At 55.6% G+C, this 11,759-nt stretch overlaps 1 protein-coding gene across 4 annotated transcripts in view; it reads right to left on the bottom strand.

Moving 5' to 3' along the window:
• Positions 1–5,486: 5,486 nt before the first annotated feature.
• The window catches only part of Synpo2 (synaptopodin 2), a 154,553-nt gene continuing 148,280 nt past the window's right edge, over positions 5,487–11,759 (bottom strand). For 2 of the 4 annotated variants that reach the window (XM_047565824.1, XM_047565826.1), the window contains exon 6: positions 5,487–9,383. In XM_047565824.1, coding sequence (XP_047421780.1) covers positions 8,850–9,383 — 534 coding nt within the window. In that variant the 3' untranslated portion in view covers positions 5,487–8,849. The remainder of the gene's footprint in view (positions 9,384–11,759) is intronic. The other 2 variants (XM_047565825.1, XM_047565828.1) reach the window with 2 other exon arrangements.

Genomic DNA, 11,759 nt, shown 5'->3' with positions numbered 1-11,759 from the left:
AGCTCACGTCTTCTGTCTCACAGTGCAAAATGCGCTTAGTCCATCTCCACGGGTCCCTCAGTCCTAAGAATTTCAGCTGCCCGAAGGCCCAAGTCCAAAGTCTCCTCTGATACCAAGGCAAACTCTTCCGTGAGCCCCTGAGAAGGTCAAGGCAAGTTTCCTAGACCCGGTATCAGAGGCCTAGGGGAGCATTCCCATTCCCAAAGGGAGGGAGGGGCACAGAGGGAGGGAGGGGCACAGAGGGAGCGGAGGAGCCAGAAACCCAGCTGGGAAAACAGGTCCTATGCACATGCAGCATCAGAAACATGGTCGTTTGGAGATGTTCTCTCCCAAGGGTTTGGGTGGCCCACCCCTGGCCCTGCTGGTTCCTGTGCACAGGAGCTCTCTCTTAGCCTTACTCTCTCCACAGCCAGCAGCTTTCTTGGCAGACAGTCCATGTTGCTGGCATCTCTTAATTCCCAGGGTCTCAATTCCAGCGTTGGCTCACCTTCGCAGCTTCATGCATTCCCCTCTCAGGGCTGCCCACAGGGATCCCAACCCTGCTGCACTCTGCCTGGCCTCCCAGGTCTTCCTCTGGAATCTCAGAGGAAGCCTCCATGGCCCCTAACTCCAGCCTCCCACATCCCTGCAGAAGTAGCACCATGTGAACTAGACCAAGGTCTGCACCAGCTTGCAAAATACCCAGGACCTGGAATCAGGGCTGCAGAGGCTTCTGAGTGCCTGGGTAACTGAGCACAGTGAGACCACTTCCTAGGCCCTCCGTGCAAGCAGGGTGCTCCCCTGGTCTCTTCCCAGGGAGGTTTCCCTACTGTACTCCGGACCTACAATGGTGGAGTCTTTCAAATTCCTGAGATGCCCCCAGAACATCCTTCCTATTTTCTCGTGTAATGTCCTAGTTTCTCACAATCTCTCTCTCTCTCTGTCTCTGTATCCCTTTGACTTTTTTAACATGTTTATTTATTTATAACAAACATAATAAATTTTATATGTTAAAGATGTGCAGTTTGAAATGTCTTGACAAACAGGTGCACTGACAAATAATAACCACATTGAGATTTACAAATAATAACCACATCAAGATTTGAAACATGCATCATCTTACACAAAGTTCCTCAGGCCCCTTTGGTATCTTTTCTACCTAATTCTCCTACCTGCCCCTGTCCCAAGACAACTGATCTGCTTTCTGTCACTACAGATTATCTTGCATTTTCTAGAGCTTGGTGTAAATAAAATTATGCACCCTGTGTTTTCTTTGTAGGATAGTGGATTTGGATTTTTTTTTAAAATCAAAAATGCTAGTAAGGACATGGTGTTATCTTATTGTGCCTTTTATCAGAATTTCCCTAATGACCAAGATATTGACTATGTGCTGCTTTTTGTGTTAGTTCTTTTTAGTCATGTGTAATGCCTTCAGAGACTGTGATCCCTTCAACAACCATACCCTCTTTGACTCCAATTTTACTCACAATTTTCTAGTCAATTGTAAATTTTGAAAATCCTCCTCTGATTTCTGCTCATGATTCTCACAACAAACCAGGAAAAAAAAATTGCCAGCAAAATCCCCGCCACTGCCGATGCCGTGCTGTCTTGAGGTCGATTCCATCAGGTTGATCAGTCCCTCGCCTTTAGATTCAGTATCAGGACGTGGGCAGAACACAGGCAAGTTCTTTGCCAGAATGTAGCACAGATGGCCTTTGGTCCAGCTCCCACCCGAGGCCTCTGAAACCTCAGGAGCTGTCTGCATTCCTCCGGACAATCCGGTCCTCTCGGCTTCCACCGAAATTGCTCATTAAGCTCTGCTTACAACATTCTGAAGCTTCTCTATCCTGCACCTCCAAACTTATCCAAACTCCTCCCGCAAATCAGCACCAAGTCTTTTGAACCATGTGGTCAGGTTAGTCACAGCAACACCCCCTCTCCTGCTAGCAACTGGCACTATATTTTCATCACTGTCACCAGAGTGCCTGCAAGAACCAGGTGAAAGAGGAAAGTTTTCTTGGGCTCACTGTTCCGGGGTTCCATCAGGGTGAGCCAACCATGCTGCTCTGGGCCCAAGGTGAGGCAGAGCCTCCTGGAGGAAGGACATGGGAGAGGAAAGCTGCTGTGCTCTTGGTGACCAGGAAGCAGAAGGAGAGGGCAAAGGACTGCAGGGCAGAGGCCCCCTTCCAGGGCAGCCCCCAGTGACCCACCTCCTCCAGCCACGCTCCACCCGCCTGCTGACACCACCCAGTCAGTCTGTGTCAACCAGGATGAACTGATTAGGCGACGGCTCTCCAGCCCAGTCTTCTCTCCTCTGAGCATTAACAGGTGCTTTTCTGGGATGCCTCATATTCAAACCATAGCAGCAAGCTTAAGACTTTGGGCTGAAGGTCTAACTCTGTGACCCTGGGCAAGATTGGATGCAGGGGTCACCCTTTAGGCAGGGCATTGACTCTTGGTGGATAATAAGCATCCATCTATGAACTGTGTCTATTGAAGCATGTGATAGGTGAGGCTGGTGGTGTGGCCAAGTGGTGAGGGCCTAGTGTGTAGGTGGCATGGGGACATACACGAGGGAAGGTCAGGTCTATTCAGGGCAGAGGACAGGTGACTGGGGAAGGTGTTTCGGGGTGAAGCAGACCTGTGGGTTGAGGCCTGCAGGTCGAGGAAGAGTGTGGGTGGTGCTGGAAGGCATCCAGGCCTGGAGCAGCGTGGGAGGCAGGGATGGCTCCTCCTGAGGGTCAGGGACTCTAAGCAGCTCGATGCAGGTAAGGCAGGAAGCTTGGGAGGAGGCAGAGGGTCAAAACAAGATGCAAGTAAGGCAGGAAGCTCGGGAGGAGCGGAGGGTCAACACGAGATGCAGGTAAGGCAGGAAGCTCGGGAGAGGTGGAGGGTCAACACAAGATGCAGGTAAGGCAGGAAGCTCGGGAGAGGTGGAGAGTCAACACGAGGGTGCGGCTGAAAGCCAACCGTCCAGCTGGGCAGGAGTCTGGTGGCTGGGAACCCGGGAGCCGCTGGGCTTGAAGCTGGCGCGTGTCATGGGCCGGTGAGCACCGTGCCACGCCAGCCTGAGGAGCCCTGCCTGCAGATGGCAGAGCTCAGGTGCCCTGCCGCGGTGCCAGGTGGGAGGACCACAGGCCTTCTGGGAAGGTGGAGGCCTCAGTCTGGCCTGGTGAGCTGAGTGTATCTGAGCCAGCGAGGAGCCAGAGGAGGCTCCCAGTCCTGAGGGCAGTGGTGACAGGGGTCAGGTGGCCAGTGGAGGACACAGGGCATCCTGTAGAAGTGTTGGGGGAGAGAATTCTGAGAACCTAGTGAGTCTGGGGAGTAAACAACTCGGGGCTGGAGCTGGACGGCGTCTGCACCTGACGTGGCTCTGGATGGCCCAAGAGGCAGCATTGGCAGTGGCTGGTCACTGCTCAGGGGCGCGGTCTGAGAGCAGGACGGGGCTGGCGGGGCACGGCGCTGAGCAGGCAGGGGCAGGTGGGACCGCTCCTCCGAGGCTTCGAGCCCACCGCGTGGAAAGGCCCAGTGCTGTATCCACGGGGCCTGCAGATCCCTCCCCTCCTCCGGAAGTGGCCCCCTGGGCTGCTCCCAGTGGGACCCCACCCCTCTCAGGCCTCAGCTCTGTGAGGCTGACGTCCCCACACTCTGCACCTGCACCCTGTCACCTGGGGGTCACTGCCTCCCCACCCCTTGCCCTGGGCAGCCTCTGAGTGACAGCAGGTCATGTGGACATCTGCAGGTGACTCTCCAGGTAGCTCTGGGCGGTCACTGCTCAGCGTCCACCACCAGGCAGAAGTGGGTTTATTAGTGTTTGCCTTGGCAGCAGGACGTCCTGGGCCCTGTCCTGACGCCGTGGCAAGAAAGCAGCCACAGAGCCACAGGGTTAAAGTGAGCCCGTCCTGTCAGGCTGTGGGGCTGCACCTGCTTCCTGCTGGCTTTATTTGGAAATGCGTAGGATTTAATTGCTTTCCTGGCACCAGGTCACTAATTGTGTGGTACGGAGATTAAAAGGCTGGGCTCTGAAATAACACCTGCACGCAAATCCTGAGTCTGCCACCTATAAATGTGAGCTCCTGGGAAGCTAACTGACCGTCTGTGCCGCCCTCTTCCCAACTGTGAGGCAGGGGTCACATTGCCACCTCCTCGGGGTGGCCCTGGGGGCTGAGTGGGGTGGTGTGCAATCGGGGTCCGAGGAATGGCGAGCAAGCCCCATGGTTACGAGCGGCACCGCTGTCCTGCCTGGGCTCAAGTGCCCGTCCTCACCATGGCTCAGCATGTCGACTGGACACCTCCCAGTCCCCTCCCAATGCACTCCGCTTGACCTTCCTCTCCCAGGAATGTGCTGCATCGAGTGTCCACGTGCACCTCGCCCTCTTCTCTGCTCCTGCATCCGGTGCACCCGAGGCCGGGCCGGAACCCCCAGGATAGGAGTTGGCCTGTGCCTCGGCCTCCGATCTCCACGTCACCTTCACCTGGCTCCCCGGCCTGTGCAGGGCCTTCCTCCTGGGCCTTCCCCATGTCTTCAACCTATCTTCCCAGTTTTACAAGCACACTTCTGGCCAAGGTCCCTCAGTGGCTTTCCATGTCTTTCTTTCTTTTTGGTTTTTTATTTGTAGGTGGACACAATGCCTTTATTTTATTTTTATGTGGTGCTGAGGATGGAACCCAGTGCCTCACGTGTGATTGCGAGCACTGTACAGCTGAGCCACGACCCAGCCCTGGCTTTCCATTTCTTTAGGAGAAATTCCAATTCCTTGTGTTAGCCTCCAGAGCACGCAGAGGCCCTAGTGGACAGTGGTGTCCACCTCCCCTGCCTGAGCTCACCCCTCCACCTCTATGGCTACCTGCTCCTCCATCGCAGTGAGCCCTTCCGAGTCCCGAGCCGTTCTTGCTGCCTGGAATGCTCTTTCCCCTTGCTGCCCTCTGCCTCGGGTGCTCTGGTTTCCATGGTGCTGTGGTGGGACCCAGGCCTCACGCACTCAGACAGCGCCCACCACCGAGGGCATCCAGCCCTGCTACAATTGCCTAAGATATTTAGATGTTTAAAACATTGTTTGTAATTGTAGATGGACAGCATGCCTTTGTTTTATTTGTTTATTTTTGTGTGGTGCTGAGGATGGAAGCCAGTGCCTCCCATGTGCTAGACAAGCGCTCTGCCACTGAACTACAGCCCAGGGCCCATTTAAATCTTTAAAACATCCCTTCCTAGGCTGGGGATATAGCTCAGTGGGTAGAGTGCTTGCCTTGCATGCATAGGCCCTGGGTTTAATCCCAGCTCCACACAAAAAAAAAAATCTTCCTTTCTCTTGAAGTTTGTTTTAAAATCTGGCACGTTAAAAATATTTTATATCAGAATGCCAAAAATAGCCATTTTAATTAGATTCACCAAAAAAAAAAAAAGTAAAAATCCTTAAGCTTGTGGTATGTTGTGGGCTGACCAGGGAGCCCAATTCCAGCTGATGGTTTTAACATGGTGTAGAGAGAGCCAAAGTTGCATTTTGAAGTACTTTACTTAAAACAGGGCTTCAGTTTGACAGAGCTTGGCCGGGGCAGAGGGCGAGGGCTGGAAGCACCTGAGTGCTGGAACTTCCAGGGGCTCCCGGGAGGCGGCCAGGTCTGGAAATGCTGCAGGATGCTGTTCAGCAAGGAGCAGCCCAGAGTAACAGCAGAGTGATGGGACCCAGCCTCGCCATCCCGTAAGTCTTACAGGAGCTTCCAACATGGCAGAGATAGGGACGCTGTGCCCGACCCGCTTCAGGGGCTCCTGCACCTGCCCAGCCTGCACAACTGGCCAGGTCCCTCAGCAGCCTCCACCCGAAAGGCAGCCCACCACCCTGGCCCACTGGGCTGCTCAGCCGGACACCCACGTCCCAGGCTACCTCTGGTGAGTTCCCACTCACCCGCAGGCTGCGCTGCCTGGAAAGGCTCCAGTCTCCCCTGCAGGCCACCTGCAGTGTCCTTGCCTGTGGCCATGTCTGCACAAAGGCTCCTCAGCACTAGTGACTCTCCCTTCCACTGTTCAAATGTGGGCAGGCAGCATGAACCCCTTTGCTGTGCCTGGAAGCCATTATGGAAAAAGAAATTCAACTCTGCTTCACAGCCGGGAGTGATTGCCTGAATAAACAGGGATTCAAAGCAGTTTTAAAAGGAAAAGGGGGAAGACTCCTTGTCTTCATTTTCAAGTTGTGTTTATTGCTAGGTTTGATTTTCAGTGTGCATCTCTCAAGTACAGCTTTTTGGGGTAAACAATCTCATCAGCAGAATAACACATCTTTATTTTTTAATAGAAAAGCGTGAATAGTGTCATCTACTTTGAATAGAAATCAAGTGTGGAAATCTTAAAAAACAAACATCCCCATGATTCTGTTTGCCATACTAAGGCTGTTTGATATGCTTTTGTCTGAAGTTTAAGCTGTGAGCCAAGGTCCGCACTGACAGGGTGGGTGACTTTCCCATGCGGTGATGGTGCCGAGCACTGGAGGCCCATGGGGGATGAGAGGCTGGAGGCTGTGTGGGCATAGCTCTGCGTCCGAGGCAAAGCTAGCCCACTGCCTGACGCTGGGCACACGCAGGGACGCTGCCCAGACGCCAGGTGGAGGCCATGCCGGGGGTCTCTGTGGCCGTAGCGACTTCCCTCAGAGAAGGTGTGCAGCGCACAGACCACCCGTCTCCACCGACGAGCGCTACTTGCAGGCAGTGGCTCTGTGCTCTGCCTTCCTAGGCTGCGGTTTTCTCCACGGACACCCTTGTTTGGGGACAACTCGTCCCACTTCTATGAGAAAATGACAACCTAAATTCTCCCCTGGAGAATGGGACCTCGGATGGGCAGAGGCACCTCGACCCTGGGGTTGGAGGTGAACCCGCCACTCGGTGCTTCCAGGGCACAGAGGCAGCTCTCCACGCGGTGGGCCCTGCAGTGCTGTCCTCGAGGGTGACTTCTCAGAGCTCAGCTGCTGACAGACCACAGGACGATGCGTCCTTGCCAGAGAGACCTGCGCAGCCCCTGCCAGGGTCCGCTGGGTGATGGGCCCAGGCAGGGAGAAGAGCACCTCAGCTGGCCTGTGGAGAGTCTGCCTTCCTCATCAGCCTGGAGAGCTCAGCGACCAACGGCGTGCGGCGACCAGTGGAGGTAACAGCTAGCACTTCCGGAAGGAGTAGCCAAACAGCACCCAGCACCAGAGAGTGAGGTCTTAGGTCCCTCACCCCCAAGACAGTCAGAGCCCGCAATTCATCCACCATGACAAATTTCAAACCAAGTGGGGACCTATGTGCGGTGTTCTGGAGAATTTGCCAACATACGAACGCATACGCCAGATGTTACTTTTTAGGATTCTGTAAAAACTCTTGGGAGCCAATGATCATTTCTTACACTTTGCGAGAATCAGCTCTTTATCAATTTATATAACAACAAGACTTTGGAAGCTCGCATCTTTTCTTTTCTGCAGAACTGGACAGACCAGCCTCTGGCTACTTTCACCCTTAATTCGACTCGATTCTCAGCTTCTCTTCATCCTTCCAGGGTGGGGTCCTCTGCACCCTGGAACTTGTGGTCAGTTCCCTTCTGTGAAGGAGCTCTCAGTGACGAGAGGCCGCCCTGCTGCTGGCACAGGACGTAAAGTGCTGCAGGCAAGCTCGGCACCCACGCGAACCTCACAGGTCTTAAGTGCTTGCTGAGCATGTCGAGTACTGGACCTTGCCGTCGGTGGGCACAGCAATGAGGGGCAGCCTGGGGTCTGTGCCCTGCATGCTCACGAGGTTCCTGCCTCAGCGCTCTCTCTTCCCTTGAAGGTCCAGGGGCCACTTCCCCAAGAAGCACCACTGTGCGCCCTCTGAGCACCACTGTGTGCCCTCTGAGCACCACTGTGCGCCCTCTGTGGCCTGTTCTGTCTCCACGTTGGCCGGTGCCGCTCAGCTGCACACCAGCACCTTTCTCTGCACTTCCTTGACCCCGTTCACGGTTCTCTTCCACACATCGACCCTCGTTCCACCTCACACGTGACACAAAACTTGCTGCCGGAGATTCCTGCTGGATCTTTGAGGACACACACAGTGACCACGGTCGCTCCCCACTCCTGAATGCGGCCTGTACGGGTGGGCAGTGCACCTCAGGAGCTGCACTAGAGGGACACTCCCGGCCTCAGAGCCAGCAGGGGCCTCAAGAGGATTGCAGCCTTCTCACTGACCTGTGAGGACGACTGAACCCGGGCTCGGTCCTGCCAGGCTGCCAGGCTCAAGCAGACAAGAACCCAGTCCACCTCCCGGTCTTTCTGTTCCCCATGTCATACCCTGCACTCGAACGCCCACCTGAGACTTGCAAAGCCTTGTTCTTATGCGCCTCTTTCTGAGAACAAAACCTGTCAATCTTGTAAAAAATCTGAATCTTGTTAGACTTAAAGATGTTTCAGAGCAAGACTAAGGAAATATTGAGGACACCAAGGAGAACCTCTTCCTGCAGCCATTGCTCTGGCTTCTTTTTGTGACGATCTCCCACATGGTTTCCCTTGCTACTTCGGCTGGCGACGATCAGCACACGTAGGCCAATTCCTTCCTGGACTAAGGCACTTGGAGGGAAGCCTTGTTTCCCCTTCTCTGGGCAGTTGGCTTGCATAGACTGCCCCTGTCAACAGAATTAAGATTTTGAGTGATGTGTGAGTCCAGAACATCGTGGAAATTTGACTTTTTCTTCCGTGAAATTCCCATGCGTCAGCAGAGTGAAGTGAGTCACACAGTGAGTCCACAGACATGCACCAGCTCAGAAAATGGCCACGAGCGCCAACAGGGCCAGAGAGAACCAGCCCTGCCGGACAGCAGAGGACCCCCTGGGCGAGCCTTCCACACAGCTGGTGGCTGCCAGGTGGTCGGTCCCTCTACTCCCACTGCCGTCTCCACGCCCGCGGCTGCGGGTTGTAGTTGCAGCCCGTTGCTGGGAGGCAGTAGTCAGAGCTGGTCTCCAGGGTTGGTGTCTCGAAGTCGTCCCTGGACACCTGCCTACATGCGTATGGTGCCTGAGGGCCACACCAGGAGCTGGCGGACGTGCTGCTACTGGCTAGGGAGGCAACCTGGCACTCCTGTCTTCCAGACACACCCACGTGAGCCTGCTGGGTGTGCAGCAGCCTCTCTCTCCAGCCCTCTGGGGACCCGGGAAGCATCTTCCTCCGGGCTGCTGAGACCACGTGGAACACCACGGACTCCTGGATGTTCCTGGGCCTGAAGGCATCATCCACTAGCCCCAGAGGAGACTGGGCTGCGGCCTCCCAAGGTGTTGGTCTCTTGCTTGCTCTCTGCAGCCCATCGGGGGTTTGGCAAGGGTAACTGAAGGCAGGCTGCCGTGGCCAAGAAGGTGCTGTGGACAAGGCAGGTGGGGCTGGTCTTCCAGGGAGAGAAAAGGCACGCCCACTGGCCTAGGAGCAAGGACAGCATTAATGACAGTGTTAATAGCCCTGTCCGTTTCAGTTTCCACTGACCTCTGTTACACAGCCCCCAGCACCAACACCAAGCCCTGCAAGTCAGCCCCCAGGGCAGTGTCCACCCCTAGACAGGCCGCCTGCCTCCTGAGCTCTGTCTGCCTGCGGCCCTGGGCCTGCCCTCCCTCTCTGATCCCACAGTTCTGTCTCTCCCAGGCACAGGCTGTGGCGGGGCCCCTTAACCCCGCCCCGCGTATCCATGTCGGACCGCATGCCATGCTGGTTTTCCTGGTATAAAACAAACAAGGTATGTTGAAAGCACACGGGCTGCAAGCCACCAGGCCTTCACTTTCCCTGCAACGTTGACCTGCTGTCTGGTGGGGTCACTGAGCATGGCAGTCACGGCAGGAGCTCCTCTGCACAGTGAAGGGTGTGGGGTGCGCAGGGCCGGCCCTCGACCCACCCTGCTCTGGGCGAGGGTCCCCTGGTCTTCATTTCCTCCATGGGGAGCTGCTCTGTGGCTTCCTCTGCACCTCCTTTCCCTTCCATCTTGGAGAGCTGAGTCCTCGTGCAGTCCCATGCTGGTGGGGTCCTGCCATCGAAGACGTGGTAAGCACACCACAGGCCTGGGCTCCCTCTCCCACCGGAGTTTTCAGGGCCCTGCCTGCTTGCTGTGCACATGACCGCCTCATGGCCCTGACCAGGGAGACCCCTCACAGAGCCCTCGGGAAGCAGCAAGGTCCACCTGAGGCCCGCATGCACTGCCCAGTGCCAGCCCCCACATCTCCTGCACCAAGGCCCTGCTGCAGGGTGTTCAGATTTCAGAATCAGTCGCCAGTGTGGCACCTGTTTTCTCTTTATGGTCATTAAAACTTTCCTGTAGTGGTTGAGTCCTTTGGAAACATGTTTTCTTTAATCTTTGTATCTTAATCCAGAACTTGTGCAAATCATCTTCACGAGGTAGTTTTAAGGCTTGGTTTATGTTCCACATCCTTTGGTTGATGTTGTAAACGTGTGTAACAGAAACTCCATGGACTCTTCTAGAGCTCAGGATCCAGGCACAGGTCCCTGCCCTGCAGAAGACCACCCGGGCCAGACAGGCTCCCCTGTGGCATGTCTGTCAGGAAGGCCACTTTAGAAAGACTGTTTTCTAGCTTGACCCCAAATAGAGAACTTTCTAAACTGAGAAACAGATTTGGTGCCATAGGACACGTCTAGCCTCCGCCCACAGCTCTGTCTGTGTGCTCTCCTGTTCTCACCTCGGGAGTGGGGGGCGACCATGACCTCGTACATGGTGTCTGCTGCTGGGGTCTCTGGCCAGAGGCAGCCCACCAGGGCCTGCAGCTCAGGTCCCTAGGGTGGGAGGTGGTCAGGGCATCAGTAGACCCAAGGGGCTCCAGACTTCAGAAAAGCTGCAGAGACTCTGAATAGGCATGCGATGAGTCAGCCCTGGCTAAACTCCCTCCTCCGGGGAGCACTCAGCTCGGTGTCTGTGTGCAGGGGACAACCCCCCAAGCACTGGGTGCAAAGAGGAATCTATTCTGCCTTCCTCCCACCTGCTCCTGAGAAGCTCCTCAGAGGAGACCAGGACATTCAAGGCTGGCGAGTGAATCCTAGCTACAGGTCGGACTCTTCGGCTTAGGTGTGAACACCCCCAGTGCTAACTGGGCAGAGGGACGGGAGCCTCGAGGCCAGAGAGTGGGAGAGCAGGTGGGCTTTTGCTTTCTGCAGAGGCGCTTCAAAAGCACCGAGGCCTAAAGCACAGATCTCAGGTGGGGAACGTTGCTCATTTCCTTAGGCTGGAGATGTGGGAATACACCATTCTTCAGGCAGAGTGGTTTCTGTTTGTGCCCAAAATACTGCAGCCTCTGGTCTCACCTGCGCCAAACCCCTCATTTTGGCCTGTTTCCCCAGAGCCATTTCTGTGTCTTGCTCCTTGGTGCCAGTGCCTCTGTCGTCTTTGCCCCAGGCTGTGCTGCTTGCTGCTCTCTGCTTGGCTGGCCCACCCGGCCCTGTGCTAGACCACAGCCAGCAATGGCCAAGGGACCTGGGAAGCTCAGCCGCCTCTGTCAGGGTCTGATGTCTGCTGCGGAGTCCTAGCCCATCACCTGCTGTCACTTCCCGGGCCCTTGTGAGCACAAGAATTCAGGTCTGATGTGAGCGTGCTCCTGGGACCCGTGGTCACACTGGCGTTCCCGGGCAGGTCCTCGGCGGCCTCCTCCCTCCTGTCTGCTGCCACCCTTCGCGTCTCACAGCGACAGCTTCTCCGCTGCCTGAGTGAAGCCTTGGCTTCTGCTCACGGGGAGGGACAGAGCCAGGCTGCTACCGAGGCCGCCCCAAGGGGTCTTGCTCTGAGAGGTTCCTGCAGCTCCC

This window comes from Sciurus carolinensis, chromosome 10, assembly GCF_902686445.1.
Source record: "Sciurus carolinensis chromosome 10, mSciCar1.2, whole genome shotgun sequence".
Lineage (NCBI taxonomy): Eukaryota > Metazoa > Chordata > Mammalia > Rodentia > Sciuridae > Sciurus > Sciurus carolinensis.
This window is presented reverse-complemented; position numbering and strand designations above follow the sequence as displayed.